The following is a 26,548-nucleotide window of genomic DNA, read 5'->3' on the forward strand; positions in this document are numbered from 1 at the left end:
AATTCCAGATACAGGTGACAGGGGGATGGAGGCAGCAAATCACATTGCCATGTGTGTACTTATGCAACAATCCTGCATGATTTGCACATGTACCCCAGAACCTAAAGTACAACAAAAAAAATTATGAGAGCAGCAAGAGAGACATGACACCTTACCAACAGAAGAAAACAATTTAAATGATGGCAGGTCTGTCACTGTAAACCATGGAAACCAATAGGAAGTAATACAATAGTTTCCAAATGCTAAAAGATAAAAACTGTCAACGCAGATTTATAGACCCTGTGAAAATATCCTTCAGAAAATCAAAGAGAAATCAAGATATTCTCAGACGAAGGCAACTTAAAAGATGTGGTTGCCAGCAAACCTACCTAAAATGATGATTAAAGAAAGTTCTCTGAACACAAACGAAACTATAAAATAAGGAAACTTGGAACATCAGACAGGAAAAAAATATAATAAAAGATTAATATATGAATAATTTAAATAAATTTCTTTCTCTTCCTGTGTTTTCTAAATTATGTTTCATGGGTGATACAAGAAGTATAACACTGTCTGATCGGTTCTCAGTATATGTGTAGAAGATATTTGAGACAATTATATTAAAATGGAGGTGAGTAAAGGAATTTAAACAGAGATAAGTTTTCTATGCTTCACTTAAACTGATAAAACGTTAAAAACTAGTAGACAATGGTAAAAAAAAAAAAAGTTAAAAGTTAAAATAATTCTAGGTTCTGTGTACAGCTCATCATAAGGACCCTCATGCAATAGCCTCAAACATTACCTGCTTTAAATGCAAGAAGCACTTACGATTCAGGGACTCATGCTTCTCAGTGTAAATTTAATATTTACAATTCATGGATTCCTCACTGGCTCTACAGAGGCAGATAAGGCCTCAGCTACTGGGTTCAGGCTGGCCCCAGTGCCCGTTCTTCCTATGTTGTGCACAACCCCTTTCTTAGAAAGACAGGGACAAAGCTGTCAAGACCTTTCTATCACTTCCAGGTTTGACCTTCCAGGACAGTGTGGACTAAAGTTTTTACAGCTGAGATTCTCCAAAATGACACTCAAGAAAAGAAAAGACAGAAGCACTTCTAGAACATGCTGCCTTCTCGGTCCCTGGGGCAGGGAAGAGACAGCCCAAAGGTCTTCAACCAGACAACAAAGCCTTGGTAATACCCTGCCTAACTGCAAAGGGGCAAGGGAGAGTAAGTCTCCCATGTGCCCAAATGGAGAGGACAACCAGATATGCATGGGCCCTACAGTCTCTTCCAGGACACTCCTGAAACACACAGATGAGGAAAGGGTAGAGGGAACCCCAACAATAAATGTGCAGTGGAGGGACAGGGCAGGAAGAGTTTGAGCAATGGCAAAGGATACAGTCGGGCTAGAGTGGACGGAGTGGGTCGGGGTCCAGGAATGTGAGATAAAGTCAGCTGCGTCGAGGCTGTGGAGGGCCTTGATTGCCAGGCAAACAAGAGTTTGAATCTTGCTCTGTCTGTAGGAAGGTTCAACGTTTCTGCACCTGCAGTGGAGTTGTATGACAGTAGATAAAGAAGCTCTCCAAGGTGGAGTATATATTAAAGTGATTACAGGCTAGCCAGATTGACAAAAGTTAACAAATGACCCGGTGGCAGAAAAATAAAGGTGACGAATATCCACCATTCTGTCAGAAGTTTGATAATGAAAAGAAGACAGAAGCCACCTTCATGGAAGAAGGGCTTCATGGTTATGGGTCAGACATAGTGTAGGATCAGGTAACAGACGCGCTTATAGGGAAAGAAAAAATGATCCAACAGTAAAGAAGACATGAAAGAGGCAAGAAAAGGGGAGAGCATAATGGATGACATGTTGCCCCGAAGAAATCAAAACAGAATCAGCCATGGAAGGAAGGAACAAGTCTTCCTGTGAGACACAAGAAGAAAAGAATAAAAATTATAAGATAGAAAGGTATGGAAGCAAAAAAAAACTCTGAAAAACTAACGAAGCAGAAACATTAGTTTTTTAGTCAGTTTTTCTGATGATTCTAAAAGGGATACATTCAATTTGTGAAACGTATATAAAAACATAAATAAGAAAATAACAATCATCAATAACTACAAATTCAAAGAATTTCACGCTAACCTCTTGATGTATTTCCTTTCAGTCTTTTTAATGCATTTTCAAACTTATGGACTATTGCAAACACTGCTATTTTATAGAGTCAAATTTATCAAATTTTTAACAGTTTCTTAATTTCAAGTCACTGTTACAAAGGCCTTCCTCATCTGAATTTGTAAAATAATTTGCCTACATTTTCTTTTAGTACATTTATGACTTCCACTTTCACATTTGAATTTTTGATCCATTTGTAGTTTAAGTATATAGATAAAGTAGTGAACATTCGTGCAGCTACCCAGTTGTATCAAATCTTAACTTTTTATGTTAACTCTATTTTATTGAGATATAATTTTCTTTTTTTTAAATTATACTTTAAGTTCTGGGGTACATGTGCAGAACTTGCAGGTTTGTTACATAGGTATACACATGCCATGGTGGTTTACTGCATCCATCCCCCTGTCATCTACATTAGATATTTCTCCTAACGTCAGCCCTCCCCAATCCCTCACCCCCTGCCATCCCTCCCTCAGCTCCCCAACCCCCCAACAAGCCCTGATGTGTGATGTTCCCCTCCCTGTGTCCATGTATTCTCATTGTTCAACACCCACTTATGAGTGAGAACATGCAGTGTTTGGTTTTCTATTCTTGTGTCAGTTTGCTGAGAATGATGGTTTCCAGATTTATTCATGCCCCTGCAAAGGACACGAACTTATCCTTTTTTGTGGCTGCATAGCATTCCACGTGTACATGTGCCACATTTCCTTCATGCAGTCTATTATTGATGGGCATTTGGGTTGGTTCCAAGTCTTTGCTATCGTAAACAGTGCTGCAGTAAACATATGCATGCATGTGTCTTTATAACTGAATGTTTTAGAATCCTTTGAGTATATATCCAGTAATGGGATTTCTGGGTCATACGGTATTTCTAGTTCTAGATCCTTGAGGAATTGCCACACTGTCTTCCACAATGGTTGAATTAATTTGCTCTTTCACCAACAATGTAAAAGCATTCCTATTTCTCCACATCCTCTCCAGCATCTGTTGTCTCCTGATTTTTTTAAGGATTACCATTTTAACTGGCATGAGATGGTATCTCAATGTGGTTTTGATTTGCATTTTTCTAATGACCAGTGATGATGAGCTTTTTTTCCATGTGTTTGTTGGCTGCATAAATGTCTTAAAGGACTTCATGACTAAAACACCAAAAGCAATGGCAACAAAAGCCAACATAGACAAATGGGATCTAATTAAATTTAAGAGTTTCTGCACAGCAAAAGAAGCTATCATTAGAGTGAACCAGCAACCAACAGAATCGGAAAAAAAAAATTGCGATCTATCCATCTGACAAAGGGATAATTTTCATAGAATAAAATGCATCAGTTGAAAGTATGCAGGTCAGACCAGGCACAGTGGCGCACGATTGTAATCCTAGTGCTTTGGGAGGCCAAGGTGGGAGGATCACTTGAGGTTAGGAGTTTGAGACCAGCCTAGGCAACATAATGAGGCCCCATCGCTATAAAAATATTTTTTAAAATTAGCCAGGCATAGTGGCATGTGCCTGTAGTCCCAGCTACTCAGGAAGCTGAGGTGGGAAGATCACTTGAGCCCAGGAGTTCAAGGTTGCAGTGAGCTATGATTATGCTTCTGAACTCCAGCCTGAGCAATAGAGTGAGACCCTGTGTCTAAAAATAAAAATAAAAGTATGTCGCTTCATGGAGTTTGAAAGCACATGAACTTGTGTAATCAACACCCAGATCAAGATACAGAATAGCATTTCAAAATGTAGAGAATCAACCTTAGAAATTCCTTCTTGCTGCTTTCCAGCCAACACATCTCTTCCACAGACACAACCACTATTCTGATCTCTAACCTTACCAAAAATGAGTTTTGCCTGTTTTTGAAGTTAATATAAATGTAGCCATACTGTTTGTACAGTTTTGTGCCTGACTTCCTCAGCTCAACATGTTTTTGAGATTTTTCCATGGTGTCGTGAGTACCAGCAGTTCAAATGCTTTTGTGTGTATAAAATAAATACATTCATCTCTCTATTTCTCGTGGACATATACCTAGCCATAAAATTGCTGGGTCCTTGGTCCTTGGGGAGGTCCTGTGTGTGCGGTGTGTGTGTGTGTGTGTGTGCGCCTGTGTGTAAAGTGCATGACTATAGTGCATATATATATATATATATATATATATATAGTGAATGACTGTATGAATAAATACATGTTTATTTATTTTTATACACTATATAGTCATGTACCACATAATGACATTTCAGTCAACAATGGAATACACACACAAAAGTTCTCCCAGAAAACTATAATGCCATATTTTTATTGTACCTTTTCTATGTTTAAATGTGTTTATAGATACGCAAATACTTACCATTGTGTCACAATTGCCTACTGTATTCAGTACAGTAACATGCTGTGCAGGTTTATAGCCTACGAGCAATAGACTATACCATACAGCCTAAATGTGTTATAGACCATACCATCCAGGTTCATGAAGCCCACCATGATGTTCACACAACAACAGAATCACTGAAGGTGAAGTTCTCAGAATATATTCCCATTGTTACAAAACATACAACTGTGTGTATGTATGTGTTCTAATGTGTGCGTGTGGAAGGGGTGGTATATGAAGAGAGACAGAAAGAATATTATCACCCAGGCTGTGGCTTGCCTTTTCACTCTCTTAGCTATTTATTTGATCAGCAAAAGGTTTTTATTTTGATGAAGTCTAATCTATTTATTACAATATCTTCCATGAGCCAAGAAGTCTTCGCATGGCACAAGGTTATAAATATAATCTTCTAAGTTTTCTTCTAAAACGTTTAACACTTGAAATCTTCACATTTAAGCATTTAATCCAATCTGAATGAATTTTTATACACAGCATGAGGTAGAAATCAGAATCAATTCATTTTTGTGATAAAAGTAGCCACTTGATTCAGCAACAAGTATTGAACAGTATTGGAAAACCGTGCTGAAAAAGCTTTCCTTTTCTCATTGACTTGCTTTGGGATCTTTGTCAGAGATCAATTGACCACATATAAGTGAGTCTGTTTCTAAACTCTATATTCTTTCTCATTGATCTACTTTCCAATCCTTACACCAATATCACACTGTTTCCATTATGTACTAAAGTAACTTGCATGAATTTACATGTCATTGCCACAAGCAATGAGAGTACTATAGGCAGCGCAAAGTATCTGTTACCAAACTTTGATTTTTTTCAGTTTGATAGGTAGAAAACTGAAGTATCTCAGATAATTTAAATTTACATTTCTCTTTTCATGAGTGACATTGAGTACTTTTTCTTATTTTAAGTGTCTTTTGTATTTTCCTTTTGGTCGCTGTCTATAGTGTGATTGTAATATTGTTTCCCAGTTTATCATCTTGTCTTCTGGTTTTACAGGTCGCATTTTTCAGCCAAGCAAAAGTTCAAACACTGTTATTTTATGGAGTTGAAAGTGTAAGGTTTTTATGGCTTCTTAATTTTGAGTCATCATTGGAAAAGTCTTCTGACTCCAAATTTATAAAAATAATTATCCTCTTTTAGCATATGTATTATTTATTTTTCATATTTGGATCTTTGATCTACTTGTAATTTGTCCCACTATAAAGAATGCGTATGGTTTCAACGTTCTGTGCCCCCCACCAAAGGGAATACAGAATTGTCGCCAAAGTATAGATAATGGTCTACCTTTTCCCCATGGCTTTTATTTTTTGTTTATTTTATTTTATTAAAAATGAAGTCTTGCTGTGTTACCCAGGCTGAACTTGAACTCCTGGGTTCAAGTAATCCTTCAGCCTCAGCCTCCAGAGCAGCTGGAACTATAGGTACAGGCCACCATGCCCAGTTTCTCATTGATTTTAAATGTCATGTTTATCATGTACTAAATTCCAATCTGTTTGGGAATCCATTTCTAGATTCTCTATATTCTGTTGGTCTGTCTGACTATGCATCAATGCCATGCTATTTTAATTACTGAAGTTTTAAAACATATTTTAGTATCTGGAAAGACTATTTTTCAGGATATTCTTGGATATTCCTATTTGCTTAATTTTACTTATAAAACTTCAGAATTGTCATACCCAGTTTATCGGGCTGTAAGTTAAATTAAAATAGAGACAATTAACATTTTTAATGATGAATACGACTTTTCTCTCCAAGAACATGAAATATCTTTCCGTTTATTTTAGTTTTCTGTTTTTCAGTATGTTTTAACATTTTACTCATGCAGATTTTGTGCCTTTCTAACTTTATTCCTACATATTTTATATTTGTTGGGGCTACTGTAAATTACGGGTTTTTCCCCTTCCATTCTATGATACACAGAATAATGAGCCCCAGAGGTTCATGTCCTAATCCCAGAACCTGTGAATATGTTAGGCTACAAGGCAAATGGGAAGAAAAGCAAATCAGCTGAGCTTAAAGTAATAAGATTATCTTGGATTATCTGGGTGGACCCAGTGTGATCACAAGGGTCCTTAAACTTGGAAGAGGGAGGCAGAAGTCTGTATCAGAGACATTTTTCTCACATACCATGAGATAGGTTCAAGTGGCTCTTGCTAGGTTTAAAGATACTCAAGGAAATAAAAAAGGACAGAAAGAAATGGAAAAACATTCCATGCTCATGGATAGGAAGAATCAATATCGTGAAAATGGCCATAGTGCCCAAAGTAATTTATAGATTCAATGCTATCCCCATCAAGCTACCACTGACTTTCCTCACAAAATTAGAAAAAAACACTTTAAATTTAATATGGAACCAAACAAAGAGCCCATATAACCAAGACAATCCTAGGCAAAAAGAATGAAGCTGGAGACATCACGCTACCTGACTTCAAACTATACTACAAGGCTACAGTAACCACAACAGCATGGTATTGGTACCAAAACAGATATATAGGCCAATGGAACAGAACAGAGGCCTCAAAATAGTGCCACACATCTACAACCATCTGATCTTTGACAAATCAACAAGCAATGGGGAAAGGATTTCCTGTTTAATAACTGGTGTTGGGAAAACTAGCTAGCCATATGCAGAAAACTGAAACTGGACCCCTTCCTTACACCTTGTACTAAAATTAACTCAAGATGGATTAAAGACTTAAACATAAGACCTAAAACCATTAAAACTCTAAAAGAAAACCTAGGTAATACCATTCAGGTATTAGGTAAAACCTAGGTAATACCATTACCGTAGGTATGGGCAAAGACTTCCTGACTAAAACACCAAAAGCAATGGCAACAAAAGCCAAAATTGACAAATGGGATCTAATTAAACTAAAGAGCTTCTGCACAGCAAAATAAACTATCATCAGGGTGAACAGGCAACTTACAGAATAGGAGAAAACTTTTGCCATCTAGCCATCTGACAAAGGGCTAATATCCAGAATTTACAAGGAACTTAAACAAATTTACAAGAAAAAACAAATCTACAAAGGATATGAACAGACACTTCTAAAAGAAGACATTTATGTGGCCAAAAAACGTGAAAAAAAGCTCATCATCACTGGTCATTAGAGAAATGCCAATCAAAACCACAATGAGATGTCATCTCAGGCCAGTTAGAATGGTGATCATTAAAAAGTCAGGGAACAACAGATGCTGGGAGGACATGGAGAAACAGAAATGCTTTTACACTGTTGGTGGGAGTGTAAATTAATTCAACTATTGTGGAAGACAGTGTGGCAATTCCTCAAGGATCTAGAACTACCATTTGACCCAGCAATCCCATTACTGAGTGTATTCTCAAAGAGTTATAATCATTCTACTATAAAGACACATGCACATGTATGTTTATTGCAGCACTATTCACAATAGCAAAGACTTGGAACCAACCCAAATGCCCATCAGTGGTACACTAGATAAAGAAAATGTGGCACATATACACCATGGAATACTATACAGCCATAAAAAAGGATGAGGTAATGTCTTTTGTTTGCAGAGACATAAATGAAGCTGGAAACCATCATTCTCAGCAAACTAACACAGGAACAGAAAACCTAACACCACATGTTCTCATTCATAAGTGGGAGTTGAATAATGAGAACACATGGACACAGGGAGGGGAGCATCACACACCTGGACCTATTGTGGGGTGGAGGGGCTAGGGAGGGATAGCATTAGGAGAGATACTGAATGTAGATGAAGGGTTGATGGGTGCTGCAAACCACCATGACACGTGTATACCTCTGTAACAAACCTGCATATTCTGCATATATATCCCAGAACTTAAAGTATAAACAAATCTCATAATTAAAAAAAAAAAAAAGATGAAAAGAGGCAACTAGCTGAGGATATGGACAGCCTCTAGAAGCTGGAAAAGGCAAGAAAATGGTGTTCCCCTAGAGCCTCCATAAAGGACTAGAAACAAGTAGCTTTCTTTAAAAAGTGCTGAGTAAGTATTCCTCAGAAAGAATAAAGAACAAAATAATTCTTTCTGAGGAATACTTACTCAGAAAGAAAACACACCCCTTTCAATGGATCCTATTTAAACATCCAGTATAAACCAACACTGTGACAAATTTTTAGCTAAGGAAATACCACAAGCAAACACAAAAGTGGGCTTTGGAAAACTGAAAGAGAGCCAGTCTCTTTTCCAAGAAATTTCTTATCAACAATCAAACCCTACCTTTTCCTGTGGCTTTTGTTTTATTTTATATTTTATTTTATTTCATCACATTTTATGGAAAGCTGAAACATAAATCTAGCAATTATCTTTAAAACAAGCCTTTTAAAAGACTAACATTTTAATTCATACTCACAGTGCCCTGACACTGAAAATTGGGAAATCATTTGGGCACGACAAACTAAAATATTGATTTTGATTTCTAAGTCTACCAATAATTATTTGACATTAATAGTTTCCCTTTTCTAGAGAAGAAAGGAAAAGAAGGATGTGCTCATTCCTGGTTAAGCTCAGCGCCAAGTGAAGAGGTCAACAGGAATGTAATGAGCTTAATATACTCACACCTGCTTAATAATGGATGCTGTTAGGACAGTTCCTTTTGAAGACATAATTTGAAGCTCTGGGTCCAATAGACAAGTAGTAGTTGTGATGGGTAATAACTTAGTAACAGCCTAAATACACATTTTTATGAGACAAGTAACTCTTCTTAAGCAAGTAAAAAGCAGACTAATAAGATGTTCCTATGGGATTTGATATAAACCTGAGAAAGGAAAACATCCCACCTGTGTGACACCGCGTAGAGGAGAGGCTATATAAGCACTTCAAAGAGGAAAACACCAAGAGCCTTGGAATTTAAACTCTGCACAAGTGGCTTGAGCTTTTCATCCTGGTGACCACAGACTTGGAAACAAACTAAAGCCAGACACATACTATGGATACCAAAGGCCATACAACAACCAATTCTCCTTCAACCCCATGTCAAAGCTGCTCTAGGATTACAAATGTTAGTAACATCTCTTCTAACAACAGCTGCCAATGTGGCAGTCTTAAAGTCAACAACCGTCAACCAGCTGGCCACGTTCAGAGAATTTTCCAGGACCAGGGCTGCCGACCCACCCCTTGCTCTTGTCGCATGCCCATCTACCTAGTAAACAACTTCAATGCTCGCTCCTCTCTGGATGACTGCAGCTGGTATAGTGAAGGCATCAACAGTAATGAGAAGGAGACCATGCAAATCTTGAACAACCGCCTTGCTAACTACATGGAAAAGGTGCGGATGCTAGAACGAGAGAATGCTGAACTGGAGTCTAAAATCCAGGAAGAGAGTAACAAAGAGCTCCCTGTTCTATGTCCTGATTACCTGTCTTACTACACTACCATCGAGGAGCTCCAGCAGAAGGTAAGATTCCTAGGAACTGTTTAATCATGTTGTGAATTGATGGTTTCCAAGCAACAGCTATTTGCTAAACATTAATATTTTTGTTCATTTGATGCTAAAATTTTTTTGAAGAATAAAAAAAACTCTTGAGTGAAATTGTCATCTTGAGGCAACATTCAGAGTCTGACAGTATTTCCATCCAGGCATAGTGGGCACACACCTGTAATCCTAACACTTTGGGAGGCTGAGGCAGACAGATTGCATGAGTCCAGGAGTTCTAGACCAGCCTGGGCAACAAGATGAAACTCCATCTCTACAAAAAATTACAAAAATTAGGTGGGCATGGTGGTGCATGCTTGTGGCCCCAGCTACTAGGGAGGCTGAAGTGGGAGGATCACTTGAGCATAGGAACTCGAGGCTGCCATGAGCTGAGATCCAGCAAGACTCTGTCTCAAAAAAAAAAAAAAAAAAAGAGTCTGTTAGTGTTTCTTTTCTCCAGAAATACACTCTACCATTATAACTAGATAACTCAGGACCAAAAAAGATGTTAACAGCAAGTTGTCGTCATTTTTAAATGAAAATAAGAAAACGGAGATCAGAGAAAATAAATTTTGTTTTAATGAGTTCCTAAACAGTTTAGTTTTTCTCCATTTTGCAACCATCACCACCTTTTTCGTTGATGCTTGCATTATCATCTCCACGTTGCTTGGTTTGTTTCTACACCAAACCTAACTTTGTTATGCACAGAGATATTCTGCTTCTACACATCTGGATTTATTCAGTTTTAGTCGTTCGACAAATATTTATTGAGCAGCAACAACAATGGGCCAAACATTGTTGTAGATTCTGGGAAAATATTGGTGAACTTTGAAAAGTCCCTGCCTTCATGGAGTTGACATTCTAGTAGATCGTGGTATTTATATAAATTTAGGATGGATTTTATTTTATTTTTATTTATTTATTTATTTATTTACTTTTTGAGATGAAGTCTCACTACTGTCAGGCTGGAGTGCACTGGTATAATCTCGGCTCACTGCAACCTCTGCCTCCCGAGTTCAAGCGATTCTCTTGATTCAGCCTCCTTAGTAGCTGAGACTACAGGTATGCACTACCACGCCCACCCTAATTTTTGTAATTTTAGTGGAGACGGAGTTTCACCATGTTGGCCAGGATAGTCTTGATCTCTCGACCTCGTGATCCACCCACCTCAGCCTCCCAAAGTGTTGGGATTGCAGTCATGAGCCACTGCGCCTGGTCTGGATTTTATATTTTAACAACAACAACAATACTTAAAAGTTTCTAGTTAAGTAATCTTTGCTGATCTTTTAGGAAAATAACAGAAAATCTGACTTTCCAAAGTTTTCCAAGTTTCCTGAGCATAGCTATGAAGATTAATCAAAAGTCTACTTCATCTTCCCCTGTTACTTGACAGACACACACAAGCCCCTTGGTTCTTAAGGAAGGAGATCCTGGCGTGTGTTTCATTTGTGTGTACGATTTCTTAATTCTAGATCTTGTGTACCAAGGCTGAGAATTCCAGACTGGTCTCGCAAATTGACAACACCAAACTGACTGCAGATGACTTGAGAGCCAAGTAAGCCCACCCAAGTCTGTCATCCATGACAGAGCTCACCCTGAGTCTGACCAAGATGCCCTCAACAAAATTATCCCCACACCTACTAACCTTCTTGCCCCAGACCATGTTGGCACAAGCCCAAAAAAGACTTTCAACTTCAATGAATGATTAAGATTAATAACTGCTCAAAAGTATACAGTACTTATAGTTTCTAACTTGTGAACCCATCTGATTACCTACACAATAGTTTAGTAAAATGGGTAGGTTGTTTTCCCCTTTAAGGTGAGAAAACTGTGGCTCAGTGAGGCTAAGTTGCTTACCCAAGGGTAAGCACAGCTAGTACAGGTCAGAGCCAAAATTTGGACCCAAGTTTTCCGAGCTCTAATCCAGTGCTTTCTTCACTTACATTGCATTGCCACTAGGGGCAGAGGAAGGACAATAAATTCCCACATCTCAAAGGACAGCGATGCAGATGGCCCTAGCAAACTATTTTGGGAATAATAATTAAGTTATGATCTTTATCAAATAGTTTCACCTCTAAAGAGAATAAAACCTTCAATAGAAATACACCAAGTGAGATGCCGAGAGTAAAATACAGACAGGAGTTCTGCTTGGCTTGGTTTGCATCATCTGCTTTCAGATGTCTCTCTTTTCCCCTCTGGTTTTTAAAGGTATGAGGCTGAGGTGTCTCTACGCCAGCTGGTGGAGGCAGATGCCAATGGCCTCAAGCAGATCCTGAATGTGCTGACCCTGGGCAAAGCAGACCTGGAGGTACAAGTCCAGTCTCTGAAGGAGGAGCTCCTTTGCCTCAAGAACAACCACAAAGAGGTGAGAAAAGAACTAAAACAGTAATCACAAGCTAAGCCCCTAAGAGTAGAATCAGTTCCTTTGAGTTGCACCTGACAAAGGGTGTCCCTGTTTATATTAGTTCATTCTCACACTGCTATAAAGAAATACCTAGGAGTAGGCAATTTATAAAAGAAAGAGGTATAACTGGGTCACAGTTCCACATGGCTGGGGAGGCCTTAGGAAACTTACAATCATGGCTTAAGGGGAAGCAGACATATTTCACTTGGCAGCAGGAGAGAGACCAAAGGGGAAATAGCCCCTTATGAAATCATCAGATCTTGTGAGAACTCACTCACTATCCTGAGAACAGCATGGAGGACACTGCCCCCACGATCTAACCATCTCCCACTGGGTCCCTCCCATGACATGTGGGAATTATGGGAATTACAATTTGAGATGAGATTTGGGTGGGACACAGAGCCAAACCATATCACCGTTACATACTATTCTGGTTTAGCCCTGAAAATACCTACTGCTACTAGGTATTTTCAAATCCACTCGCTCCAACACAATATCTGGAGCCATAAGGGGAAGAAAGTCCTCCACCATCCCCTCCAGCTCTTCCACAAGAAGGAACCCAATTTTTCTGTCCTTAAAGTCTTCCCATGTGTGTAGGCATCTCTGCACAGACTTCTGCCACCTCCCGTTAGTACAAGTCAATATTGGTACAAGTCAATATTGGCACAATCCCATATTTGCACCATAGGGACTATGATCTTTTATGATCAATTCCACCTTTATGCTGTTTCACCCATTATCCAGCCCTGGGAATGATCTAAATTTTTTGGAACTCTGGTCTTGCTACCCATTTTTTTTTAATTTTGCACATATTTAAACACACAGTCCTACTTGAAGAAACCTTAAATCATTCTATAGCCTCTTAATAACACCTGTAAAGCATGTATTCCTTTGTTGTGGGCTATATTTCAGACAAAATTATGCTAAATCACAGCAGCTAGATTGAAACAAGAACACAAGGGAGTCCTCTGTTCACCAAGTGACTTCACATTCTTTTTCTTCCCATAGGAAATCAATTCTTTACAGTGTCAGCTTGGGGAAAGACTTCACATTGAAGTGACTGCTGCTCCTTCTGTTGACCTAAACCAGGTCCTACAAGAAATGAGATGTCACTATGAGTCCATTATGGAGACAAACCGCAAAGATGCAGAAAAATGGTTCAACACGCAGGTGGGGGAAATAGAAAAGTCAAAAACAACAAGCTGATGCTGCATTTCTAGGGCCCTTTACTCAAAGTCATGTTTTCCTCCCATAATAGCCTCAGTCTCTGACTGTGTGTTTCAGATGGAGGAGCTGAATCAACAAGTGGTGACCAGCTCTCAACAGCAGCAATGCTGCCAAAAGGAGATCATAGAACTGAGACGCACTGTGAACACTCTGGAGGTTGACCTGCAGGCCCAGCATCGAATGGTACCCAGCAAGCTGACCAAGCCTACCACAGCAAAAGTGGCAGCAGTCCCTGACACCTGTGTGTTGCAGTATTTCCCAAACTGTGTCTCTTAGAACAATAGTTCCTTGTTTGTTAAAGGGTCTGTGGTTAAAAAGGGACTTTGTGGCCAAATAAGTCTGGGAAATGCTGGACTAAACCAAGGTTAAACAGGTTGCCTTTCTGTGAGCCTTTAATAAGCAAATATACATCATGAATCTCCAAGAAGGGGATATGGGTTATTCAGCATTCCAAAACTTATTTGACTATGGATCCCCCCTTTGTTTAGAGCATATCATGGTATTAATGATTCGTGAAATACACTTTGGGAAACACTGGGAGAGCATTTTATTATATGCAAAGCATTTTTACAAGCTATCACATGAGATTTATAAAGTAATCCTATGGGAGGGTGGCATAATTATTAATTAATGTTACAGATGAGGTTCCAAGAGCTAAGGTGATTTTCCCCAGCAAACCCAAGGTAAGTTTCAGCCCACCTATTTTATAAATAGAGACACTGAGATCCTGACACAGTAAGAAACTTGTCCAGAGTCACAAGAGTCTGAGCCAGAGTTGAGATTCCAAAGCCAGTGCCACTCTGTCTCATGATAATGCCTCTCTGAAGCGAAGAACTGCTTAAATGCTCCAATGTGAAGGGTTTTAGGAAGACCTTGCCCCACGCTGACTTTTTCACCAGCTAGTCATGTGGGCTTGGACAACATATTGAACCTCTTGAACCTCAGTTTTCTCATCTATAAAAATTGGGATAATCATGCAAATAATAGGCTATTAAAACCTAAAATCCCATCATTATCCATAGACTTACAGAATGATAGAGCAGGAATCAAATTTACTCATCAGTTTCAACTTTCATAGTTTACATATAAAGGAATTGATCTGGTGAAGAAATTGTATATGGTTAAACACTACTTGCTTTCTTTTTAAGACAGAAACACTCACTGAATGAAGTGCCACAGTAATGCATTTTTAATGCCTGTGTGTGCAAAAGTTAATTTTTTTTTTCTCTTCTAAGTAGGAAAGTGTGGTGGGAGATTATCAGGTGGTCCAGAAAATGGAAGCGAAACAAACACTTAAAGAGAGGCAAAAAAGAGAGAGAGAGAAAGAGGGAAGGGATCAAGGAAAGCAGATTTTAGCATAGTTGATTATTTGGGTTTTTGATTTATTTGATTAGGAAGCACTAAATGAAGGGCTTGGAAATCTATTAGTAGTGTCACAAAGAAACCATTTTTTTAAAATGATACAGGTCACAGGTGACCTGGATTTATAATGACAGTCATCATTATAAATCCTAATTTCCTCCTCCATGGTAGAGAGATTCCCAGGAGTGCATCCTGACGGAGACAGAGGCTCGTTACACAGCCCTGCTGACCCAGATCCAGAGTCTGATTGATAACCTGGAGGCTCAGCTGGCAGAGATCCGGTGTGCCCTGGAAAGACAGAACCAAGAATACGAGATCCTGCTGGACATCAAGTCCCGGCTGGAGTGTGAGATTACTACATACCGCAGCCTTCTGGAGAGCCTGGATGGCAAGTATGTAAAATAACAACAAATTCTATGACAAAGAAGTGCAAATGGATGCATATATGTACTGCCACTGGCAATGGGGGACAAGTACTTTGTTCGACCTTCTGGCTGGTGATGGGGCGCGTGGACAGAGGCAACCACACACCCTCTCAAGCTGTGCCATGGGGAAGACTTACAATTGTAACCTCATCCAAATTTGAGGCATTGGCTAGGCTGAGCGGCTTTAAAGAGCCCATGTGCCAGGTTAATTTCTTACAGGTTGCTTAGCTTCTTAGAGTTTTAAAAATGACTAGAGAACAAAATGGTTTTCCCATAGATGAATATTCCTAGTGACCCATTATAGAAGTTTCCCCACTGAGATGAACATCTGCTTTTCATGAGCTCCTACAAAACAACCCAGTCTCCTTTGGAGGACCATTCTGCTCAGGCTGAGCATTCTGCTCAGGCTAACCCTATCTAGTCACTAGTTCTTGATGCCAACAGCAGCAGGTACACATGTGTGTTTTTATATCTTTTTTAAAAAATAAAACTTGTTCACGCCTGTAATCCCAGCACTTCAGGAGGCTGAGGAGGGCAGATCATGCGGTCAAGAGATCGAGATCATCCTGGCCAACATGGTGAAAACCTGTCTCTATTAAAAATACAAAAAAATTAACTGGGCATGGTGACACACACCTGTAGTTCCAGCTACTCAGGAGGCTGAGGCAGGAGAATCGCTTGAACCGGGGAAGCAGAGGTTGCAGTGAGCTGAGATCACACCCCTCCACTCCAGCCTGATGACAGAGTGAGACTCCATCTCAAAAAGAAAAACTGAAATAAAAATTAAAGTTGTACTTTTTGTAAACAATAAGAAGCTAAACAACCCATAAGAAACATACCCGGAGGATGAGTTCCATGAAGTAACTCAGTCCAAACTAACACCCCAGAGACTTAGTTACAATTGCAAAGGAGACCTACTTCCCCAAAGTAATCAGTGAACGCTTCATAGCATTCTTCTAATTGACACAACCACATTATATGAGCACAATGGTAATCAATGCTGTCACCTTAGGGAGCTGTGATCACATACCGAAGTGCCTCGAATCATCAAAGAAAGATTATGTTTATAAAAAGAGCATTTACTATGAACTGCTTTTTACTCCAATTCTCTAAAAACTATATATAGACAGCTAGAAGCCACTTGGAAGCTTCCCGATGACACAGTGAGGACTCTTTCATAGCTGGGGTTTAGGCCACCACTATTAGTATGACTAAGTCCCCAATGAGAAAAATACCTGATTAATTTCCATTCCTCAGATAATAATGCGCTTAACCTGTTCCTTATCACTGTTGACCCTGTGGGTTCAGTTTCCATTATATCCATTCTGCAGGTGAAAAGCTAAGGCTTGAGAGAGTTAAATGACTTAGCTGAGGTCACCAGCTGGTAAAGGACAGAGCTGGTCTCTGCCCCAGGCTTTGACTTTGAGTGCGGTATCCTTTCCACAGTGCAATGGTATTGACCAATGGAAACTTACATAATCGAATACTTCTAAACCTAGGATGCTGATTTCCAATCGATTTGATCTGATTCTTTTTCTTCCACTAACTACAGAATGAAATGAATGAATAAACATTCGGAAGTACGTACTTGTCTTGAGCAACAAGCGTTTAAAAAAAAATTAGCCACAACCATTTTTCTCCATGACCATCATTGCCTTCCCTCTATCACAGCTAAAAGTCTGTTTTTTTCCTCAGGCTTCCCTGTTATCCGTGTGCCACTAAGTGTGAGCCTTCCCCTTGGACATCTTGTAAGTCCAGAGCCATGGAATGCACAGCCCCAGCTTGCACATCCTCAGCCTCCTGTGGCTTACAGGAGCCCTGCAGTGCCTGTGGACCCCTGTCCAGGATACTGGTTAAAATCTTTACCATTACCAAGGAGATTAAGGATGGGAAGGTCATTTCTTCTTACGAGCATGTGCAGCCTTGCTTCATCATCAGACCTGCCAAAGTCTAACATCCCAAGGTGATGAAAATGACCCACATTTATGAAAGAGAGGCCAATACATGCTCCTGCCAGAGAGGTTTAAGGAAACTCCCCAGTCCCTTAAGGTACTTAGTTTCTTACTACTACAGCGGGTCCCCATGGCTAGGTAGAATGCCTTTATTCTGCTCCTTCCCTAACTCACCACTGCTAACATGATAATAAATTACATTTTTCTGGAAGGACATTTTGCATTTATCTGAGGGATGGGAACTGATTTGTAAGCACCCAGGAAGATGGCCTACATTGCTTGACTACACGGGTGATTGATGGGCAGGTCTCTCTCTTGTTTACTCAGGCCTTGTTTACTTACATTCCTCCTTAGAGCCAGTCAGACAAGTTTGAGGTTGTTTTTGGCCACTGGCACATGAAGGTGAAAAGCTACAACCTTCCCTTCTAAATTGCTTTGGATACAGAAAGAAACATACATAGGAACAGTATAAACAGGGGGGAAAAATCTTTACTATTTAGTTACCTTGAGTAGATAGTTACAAGTATGGATCCTATTAAATTCCACTGTCTTAATTATGATTTATCTATACTAACATACTTTACCTTTCCAGAGATATTTTTTTTAAATGTTCATGTTCTCCAAAACTTTGTGACCCATTAGGCTCTGCAAATGTTTTATAGTTGTGGGGAGTGAATCTAGAACACTTAGAAGAAATAGCATGGGTCTTTTCATTAAACGTTTGCAATTTCTCTTTCTATTCTTTAGGGAATGGGAGTTTGTTCTGATTGTTTGACAAGGAACATTTAGCTGGAACTCTCAAGAAATAACCCTTGCTTCTTCCCCTCCCCGTGAAGAGTGACAAAGAAAAACATAGCTTAGATTCCTGCTTCAATCTATCCATCAGAGTAAATGGACTTAATATCCACACATTTTGCAGAAAAGCAATAGTGAATAATTGCTGCTTGTAAGCGCAAGGCAGTCTCAGTATGAGAAGGCATCATTTACATGCCGGCCGTCATCACGGTTTCTTACAGGATAGTCACAGAATATGTAAGTCATTCCCAACAATAATCATTGGACATTGTCAGAGGTTTTGAGAAGTAATTCAAAATCAAACACAGATGTGAGGTCAAAAGGCCTACACTTGCATTTCCCAGCTGTGACCCTGGGGAAAACATTTAGACTTCATCAGATTTAATTTCTGTGTTTGTTAAATGATGATCATGCCTACTTCACAGGGTTGTTGTGAAGATCAAATGAAATGGCTTATGTGATACTGCTTTGAATGCTGAAAAGCACTACACCAATGTTATTTTTATGTAAGTTTTGTTTTTAGCTACAGCCCTAGACCTATTTTTGTCATTATCTCATTTTAAAATTCTTTCTTCATGAATTTAGCTATCCAGTCTTGATTTTGGAGTTTTAATAGTGTTTAACCGTTGGGAGAAAAAAAAAAAGAAACATGATTTCCTGTGATCAAGCCCATAATTCTACTCAATAAAGCATTTTTCAATTCTCAGGGTATGTATCACATATCAGTCAATGCCTGATGCCCACATCAAAGACATACGCATTGTGTAACTTACAGCTCAATGATTTACTTCCTCCAGACAAGTAGCAACTTACACTAGCCAAGTGGAATGCAGAACTCCCAGAATGACCTCATTTTAATCAATAATTTCTCTCTCATCTGAGTGGGCAGAGTATCTCCCGTCAGTAGTTATCTAAGCACTATCTCAGGCTGCAGGATGAAAATGTGGAAAGAGCATGGAACTGGGATTCAGAAACTTTGGGACAGTCTCAATCCAGCCCATGCACATATGACCTTGAGCAAATGGAATATAGCAACATAAGCCCTACCTAACACACGGTTGTAAGGATAAAGCGGAATTGTGATGGTGAAAGGGTCTCTTAAACCATCAGGTGCTTTGCAGAAGAGTATTCCTATTCCCTAAATTGAAAACTAGACAGATGGTTTTCATCCACACCTTCTTCCTTTCTTTCTAATTCAGTGCTGGGCCCAGGTGGACACTGATAACATGCCCTGAGCTACAAAATTAGGGTTTAGGAATCTCACTGGACTCAAGCTAAACTTGAGCTGACGCAGCAGTGCCATTTTCAATTTATCCTAGAAATAGAATGCCTTCCTCCTTTGCAGAGCAAAATATCCCCCATGCCATTCACGATTTAAAAAAAAATACATGATTATGGCCAGGCACGGTGACTCACGCCTATAATCCCAGCACTTTGGGAGGCCAAGGTGGGTGGATCACCTGAGGTCAGAAGTTCAAGACCAGCCTGACTAACATGGAGAAACCCCATCTCTACTAAAAATACAAAATTAGCCGGGCATGGTGGTGTATTCCTGTAATCCCAGCCACTTGGGAGGCTGAGGCAGGAGAATCGCTTGAACCCAGGAGGCAGAGGTTGCAGTGAGCTAAGATCCTGCCATTGCATTCCAGCCTGGGCAACAAGAGCAAAACTCCATCTCAAAAAAAAAAAAATCAAGATTATAAACTGCACAGTAAAAAGGGGAGTTAGCCACTCGAAGGCTTGCAGCTTTTTTTTAAAGTGTCTTCTTCACATAAGAGAATGTAAAACCATTTTCTGGTTGTATGCATGTGGTCAAACCTTTTAAAGGCAATAGGAAATCTGGATTTTTAACTGGGAGTCTAAGTAAGTATCCTATACAGCCCCAAAGGAAGTTCAAGGTTTTATGACATAGTTCAGCATAAGTCAGAAGCTGGAGCAGAAAAGGGGCTTGCGGGGAGAGAAAGTATAATTTTATCACAGCTCGAAAGACAAACATGAATCAGGAAACACAACATGGTCTCTAGAGTCTGAGGTCAAATCTTATTTCTCTGTTTTCACTCTGAGGGTCCATAATTATATCTCTTAAACAGGGAGGGGAACATCACACATCCAGGCCTATTGCGGGGTGGAAGGGCTAGGGGAGGGATAGTAGGCGGTGGGGGTATTGGGGAGGGATAACATGAGGAGAAATACTTAATGTAGATGATGGGGGATGGATGCAGCAAACCACCATGGCATGTGTATACCTAAGCAACAATCCTGCACGATCTGCACATGTACTCCAGAATTTTTTTTTAAGGGAGATATTTTAGATATATTTTTCTAGATTTTTTTTTCCTTTCTTCTTGTTGACTCCACTTTATATCATAGCTAGTTTAAACTCTTCCAAATATGGAGGTAACCACGCTTCCCTCCTTCCTTTTGCTTTCATCCCTTTACTGTCCCCCATCACCTGCCCCCAGCACACAGCCCACACCCTCTATATCATTTGGATTATTGGGCCTTATCCAGGTCTCCTGCATTTGCATCTTCAGGTGTGGGACCTGGGAACCCAATTTTTAACAAAAGTCTCAAGTGTGTGCACTGCATTAAAAGCCACTGCTTTATCATTGACCAGGGACTCTTGGCTTAAAGATCTGAATGACTTGATTCCTTATTCGAGGCTCTTAGATTCGGACATAGCTTGATAGACAACCACACTTACAGATTCCTGTCTTCATGTCTATTTGCCTGTTTATAAAATGGAGCTAATCAATCATGATCAATAATTTAATAAATATCATCAACTCATTTAATCCTCACAACCCCATCATGAAGTAGATACTATGAATAGTGCCATTTCACAGATGAGGAAACTGCTAGGCAGAAAATTTAACTGACTCATCCACGCCACACAATAATGAGATTGAATTATAAGTACTTTTATTTCCTTAGGAAGGTCAAATAGAACCTGATACAAGAACAGAAATAATCTGCAGTAGCAAAAGCTTGCTTTTCAACTCTTCAAAGTACCCTTCTCCATCTTGCTCATCACAGCTTCCAGTGAGAAACCATCCAAGGAATTTTTACCCCTCATCCAGAAATGCACAGAAAATGTGACTTTTTGAATGAGGAAGGTATTGGATGGCAGCTAATAGTCTTTTTAATGTCAGAGATGGAGAATCTGGGCACAGAGAGAATGGTAGCTTGTTCATGGCATGTGGTCAACAAGAAGACCAGTGCCCTTTCTTCTGCTCCTCACTCCCCGCGTTCCTGGCACATCCATAGTGAACAGCTGTGGACTGAGGCCTAATGCAAACAACACTAGACCCCAAGACAGCGACCCCAAGCTCTAACCCTCAGAAGTACCTCTTGACTTCTCTGTGCTTAGACTCTAGGCACTCACCATGGACCCTTCAAAGCTTATGTCCTTAGTGTCCCTTAAAAGCTCTGACATTACTTTTCATGTCTAGTTTTCTACCTCTGTAAATAGGAATTGACACCAAAAAAAGTGTTTCAACCCCCTCCATCTCACCTTGCCAGTGTCTTTTCAAGGCAATTAGATGGTATCAGTGAGATCTTTATGTTCTTTAGAAGATAATTACTCTGGTTATTAATTCCCATAATTTCCATTTTTCAAACAATGAAGAAAAATATCTTACTCTAGACAGAAATGAACCCCTTAGCTGAGTAAGTTTCTATCCTATTTCTGTCCATTTTGATTTAAAATTAAAGTTTTAATAATAAAAACACATTTTAAAAGCAAACATACACTTTAAATGAGAGAAGGGGGAAAGATTAAAATTAAAGAGAAAAAGAAAGTGTCTCCAAAGAGAAGAGAATAGGTTCATGTTAGATTAGGAATAATTTCTAGGCTGAGGCAATCAGCACCTGTGACACAGCCATGGGTTAGTCTCGGGGCAAGCAAACCTGGAATGCATTGTTTCAACACTGTGATCAAATGTCTTTCATAGGAAATGAATCCTCTGGGTATGGGGCTGGCTAGAAATATCTGGTCAGTGTGTTCAAGCATGATTCACAAGCTTCATGGGAACAACCCACGCTCCCAGTTCAAATGTGAACAACCCTGTGTGGCAACATTGAAAGGTCTGCTGTAATTATCCTTTCAGGTTGAGCATCGTATCTGGAGAGTTTTCCTAGGTGATGCTTTTAAGCCACAGGCCACCACCTACAATCTAAACATCTTAAAAAGGCATCCCAGCAGCAAGATTTCTGGATATGTTTTCTTGATCCTCCTCTCTCTCTCCCCACCCCCCAGCACCCCCTTCTCTCTCTCTGGAACAACACAGCAGTCAAGGCTGACAGACTGGTAGTGCCTGGAGAAAACATCTCAGCCAGTAAGTTCTCTTACTCTTTTTCTTACTCTTTTCTAGGAGGTGAGCAGATTTGGGACTCCCTTCTCTCTTTCCTTCTCCAAAAACAAAAAAACAAAACAAGACAGAAACAAAAAAAGAATCAAGAAGGCCTTTCTTCTAATCCAGGAGCCAAAGTCCCTGATACTATAGCTCATTATGGAGAGCCACTGGGCTCTCTAGTGCTCAAGAGTTACCTGGAAAGGGTGGTATCCACCCATTTGGTATCTGTATTTGGCATCTGTGGCCCTTAAAGAAACTGCCTAATTCGGCTGACCCGGAAGATCCAGAGCGACACCACACTTTGGGATGAACATCTCTAAATGTGGGCAATTGGCCGTGAGGAACTACCCACCAACTGTGTGTAAGAGTAAAAAGATCCTCTCTCTGCACTGCTGCGGAGGATAAATGTCTGCCAGGTCAGCTTCCATTGACCAGAAAACAAACACACAAACCTGCGTTCTCTTCCTTCTGCCACTTTCTAGGAAACACCCACCCCCTTCCCCACTCCCAGCATAGACTCTGGTCGCCGGGAGAAGTCTCACAGTGGAAGGTAAACACAATTACTACCCATGTAAGAGGACTCTGTAAGTTGAATGGGGAAAGGAGACTAGGATGAAAACTCAGAACAAGCACCCCCTAAAAAAGTAGAAAAACCTGGAAAAGAACGTTGGCCACCTCTGTTTAAAAAGCAGAAGCATGTACTGATTAAGAACACATACTTAAATCTAGACCACCTGGGTGTCTGATTCCCAGCCTTGCCACATACCGTGAGATCTCAGACAAGTTACTTAACCTCTCTATTTCCTCATCTTTAAAATGGGGCTATTAATAGCATCTACCTCACAGAGCTGAGATGACGACATTAATTAATGCATGCAAAGCTCCTAGAGTATGCCTGGCACCCCGGAACCTTGTTAGTAGGGTTGCGTTATACTGCTTCGTGAAGCTTCAACTGGCAAAACAATCCCACAAGAGCTAATGAATTATTTCACTGAGCCAGCTGACAATGGCATGGTCATGCAAAGCCATTCTGATAACTGATGAATGTGCTAGATTAAGGATGGAATCTTTCTTTTTAAAAGAAAGCTGAGTCACAGTCACACATCACCCAAAGTAAAAAACACATACAGGTCCAGCTCTTCTGTTTTCCAGAATGTTGGGGAACTTAATTGTAAAGGACCTCTCCATCAAATAACAACCTTGACACTCTTTGCAAGCCAGTAGGAAGAAGATGGCCCAGAAGGAGGAAGGAGAACAGTTTGAATCCCTGTAACAGGATTACTTTTGTGGACAACGGAAATGACAGGGCAACGCAGACAAGACTGATAGCCCCTCTCTTGGTACAATATCTGTTACCCTTGTCCTTTGTGGGCCCAATGTTTCCTAGAGTCAGGCTATGGGGTCAATGGAGAAAAATGGAGAAAACAGCTGGAAGCCTTCTCTAGAACTCTCAAAATGGACATAGTACCATCAACACATGATCAAAGTAATTACAGATGCACAGAAGCCACAGTGTCTCCTAAGGCCAAAACATAGAAAGAGCAATGTTTCTTTCATTCAATTAAAAATAGATTAAGTATTATGTCTAGAGTTTTGCTATATGCTTTACATGAATTATCTCACTCAATTCTCACAATGGCCCTATCATACTATTGTTAATATCACATTACTAACGAGTGAATCAAGGCTTACAGAAGTTAATTTGCTCAGTGTCAAGGCTAGTAAATGTTGATGTCAAAATTTGAACAAACTCATATGCTCTTTATTCTAAATGCCCAATCAATTAAATGATTACTCAAGTTTGACAATGTCATACATGTAGCCTAACCAAAGCTATAAAGAATTGAAGAAATAATGCTTGTCTTGGAGGTCTAAAGAAAGTGAACCCAATCCCAGGTGGTCCAAGCGGTTAAGAAAAGTTTTTTTTTCCATTATTTTATTGCATTTTAGGTTTTGGGGGTACATGTGAAGAACATGCAAGATTGTTGCATAGGTACACACGTGGCAGTGTGGTTTGCTGCCTTCCTCCCCATCACCTATATCTGGCATCTCTCCCCTTGCTATCTCTCCCCAGCTCCCCATCCCCCACCATCCCTCCCCTATTTCCCCCCAACTGACCCCAGTGTGTAGTGCTCCAAGAGAAAGTGAGCCCTAAAAACACAACTCCACAGTGTCCAGCCCAATCCAGGAAGGAGCAACTTGAACACATGAACACCATCACATAAGCACGTGTGGACTTGAGGCAGTTCTTCAACCTCATTCCTCAAGACCCCACATCTCTCTTCTAGTTCCATTTTTGACAAAAGCCTTCATAATACTATTTGATTTGTCTAATTATTAAGAACAACAAAGAAGGTGCATTGATTTGCAGTTGGGAACTCTGTGGCTGTAGAATGGATAAACTCTCAATGTTAAATTAATAAGTTTGCATTCTGTCTGACTCATCTGGCACTTAAAAGTCAGGTTACTGTGAGTCAGTCCTGAGAATCCCTTTGGTTCTGGTGCACTAATAACCCACCAGCCTAAGAACAGACGTAGACCACCATAACTTCACAAAAAAGTATCACCTTGTGAAGCTCCTCTTTGGAGACCAGATGACCTAACTCAACAGCATCTTCATCTCTTCTCATTCTAACACAATAATTAGGTTATTGGGATTGTGTGAGGTTTATTGCTAGAAGATTGGTACCGTATAGCTCTGCTCTACTAGATATAAAACTAAGAGGTCTTGAATGGAGAAGCACTGGGAAAGTGTAGGTCTCATTTCTAACACCGTTCACATTCATGGCGAGCACAGGCTCAAAACAATGGACACCAGATATTCATATTTCTAACAATTGGTGGCCTCTTCAGCAATGGTGGGTTGCCAAAGCTGCAGGGGACTTCCTGGTTTTGACTCATCCCAAGAGTAACAGGACACAAGACTGATGGGATATCGAAAGTCCACCCCCAGGATTCCTTTCAAGAAAGGCTACAAATTGTAATTAGGGGGATAGTAATCAGAAATGAAATCAAATGTGTTGGATTCAGAGAGAAGCCAAAGATGTGACTTTTGTGTATTCAGGAAAGGCACTGAGAGGAATAGACAAAATAAGAAAGAGGAAGGAGCAGCATATGTGCTTTTGTGGCTGCAGGGTAAGAAGAACCAAGAGGTCATTTGGAATTCACTTACATGGAACAGAATGTATAGCAGGACTAAGACTGCAGGAACATTATGTCCCGTGTCCAGTTACAGCACCATCTCTTTGGAGTAATGACGTGAAGACTACGCAGTAAATAATAAGTTAGTGATGAAAGGGGAGCTGTGGACAAAGGGTGAGATCAGGAGGGAGACAGGCTCGGGTCATAAATAAAAGACACACATTCATGTTTGCCCTAATGGTGGTACCCACGTGCCCTGGATCGTAAGGAGCAGCTCGGCTTTTATGTAATTTTATGCTTCTCCATAAAAATTATTTCTAAAATGTTTAATTAAATGTGATTTAAATTCTGTAATTTTGTGAGGTATATCATGTATACTAATTTGCTAATTTAAAAATCTACCTCTAATTTGCCTTTTTAGGGTTTATGAAACATAGTAACTATAACCATCTTTGCTATTATGCTAATCATTAAAGATCTATCCTAAGTATGTGTATGGGAAATAAGTTCTATAAATGACATGAAAAAGATAGTCTATTCGCCTTGATTTAATCTTCAGCAAAAATAGATCACCAGAGTTCCTATGGGATGTTGTCCCACAAACACAAACACTTTTGCTGTATTAATGTTCTACTGCCACTGTAACAAAGCGACATGAATTTCATGGCTCGAAGCAACATAAATTTGCTATCTTACTGTTCTCTATTTCAGAAGTCTGACTTGGGACTCAGTGTACTCAAATCAAAGTGTTGGAGGTTCGGGCGGTGGGGGGAATTTGTTTTCTTGCCAAACTTGTTCAGCTTTCAGAGGCTGCCCACATTGCTGGGCTTGTCCGCCGCTTCCATCTTCACCATCAGCAATCTCGTCAACTCTGCCTTCATCACATCTCCTTCGCCAACACTGACTGAATCTTCTACCTCCCTCTTCTGCTTTTAAAGACATTCTGATT

The 26,548-nt window shown here is 39.9% G+C and overlaps 1 protein-coding gene across 3 annotated transcripts; it reads left to right on the forward strand.

Moving 5' to 3' along the window:
• Positions 1-9,359: 9,359 nt before the first annotated feature.
• Positions 9,360-18,809, forward strand: KRT39 (keratin 39). Of its 3 annotated transcripts, none has more exons than XM_032279698.1 (8): positions 9,375-9,920; positions 11,411-11,493; positions 12,147-12,303; positions 13,351-13,512; positions 13,627-13,752; positions 15,103-15,323; positions 17,052-17,319; positions 18,056-18,809. In XM_032279698.1, the coding sequence occupies exons 1-7, from the start codon at positions 9,453-9,455 to the stop codon at positions 17,308-17,310; spliced, it is 1,476 nt and encodes a 491-aa protein (XP_032135589.1). In that variant the 5' UTR covers positions 9,375-9,452; the 3' UTR covers positions 17,311-17,319; positions 18,056-18,809. The 3 variants fall into 3 exon arrangements, 2 of the variants coding, with proteins under 2 accessions (XP_032135588.1, XP_032135589.1); XR_004269523.1 differs by having other exon boundaries at positions 9,376-9,920; positions 17,052-17,405; XM_032279697.1 differs by having other exon boundaries at positions 9,360-9,920; positions 17,052-18,809.
• Positions 18,810-26,548: the final 7,739 nt, after the last annotated feature.

The sequence above is a fragment of the Sapajus apella genome, unplaced genomic scaffold (genome assembly GCF_009761245.1).
Source record: "Sapajus apella isolate SASKATOON/1434 unplaced genomic scaffold, GSC_monkey_1.0 scaffold12, whole genome shotgun sequence".
Classification (NCBI taxonomy): domain Eukaryota; kingdom Metazoa; phylum Chordata; class Mammalia; order Primates; family Cebidae; genus Sapajus; species Sapajus apella.

What these genes read in the sequence shown, in the direction of transcription:
- KRT39 (XM_032279697.1), top strand. Translation starts at nt 9,453, where the DNA reads ATGGATACCAAAGGCCATACAACAACCAATTCTCCTTCAACCCCATGT. An exon ending in TCAAGAACAACCACAAAGAG is followed by an intron (nt 12,304 to 13,350) that starts GTGAGAAAAGAA and finishes TTCTTCCCATAG; the next exon opens with GAAATCAATTCTTTACAGTG. An exon ending in CTGGAGAGCCTGGATGGCAA is followed by an intron (nt 15,324 to 17,051) that starts GTATGTAAAATA and finishes TTTTTTCCTCAG; the next exon opens with GCTTCCCTGTTATCCGTGTG.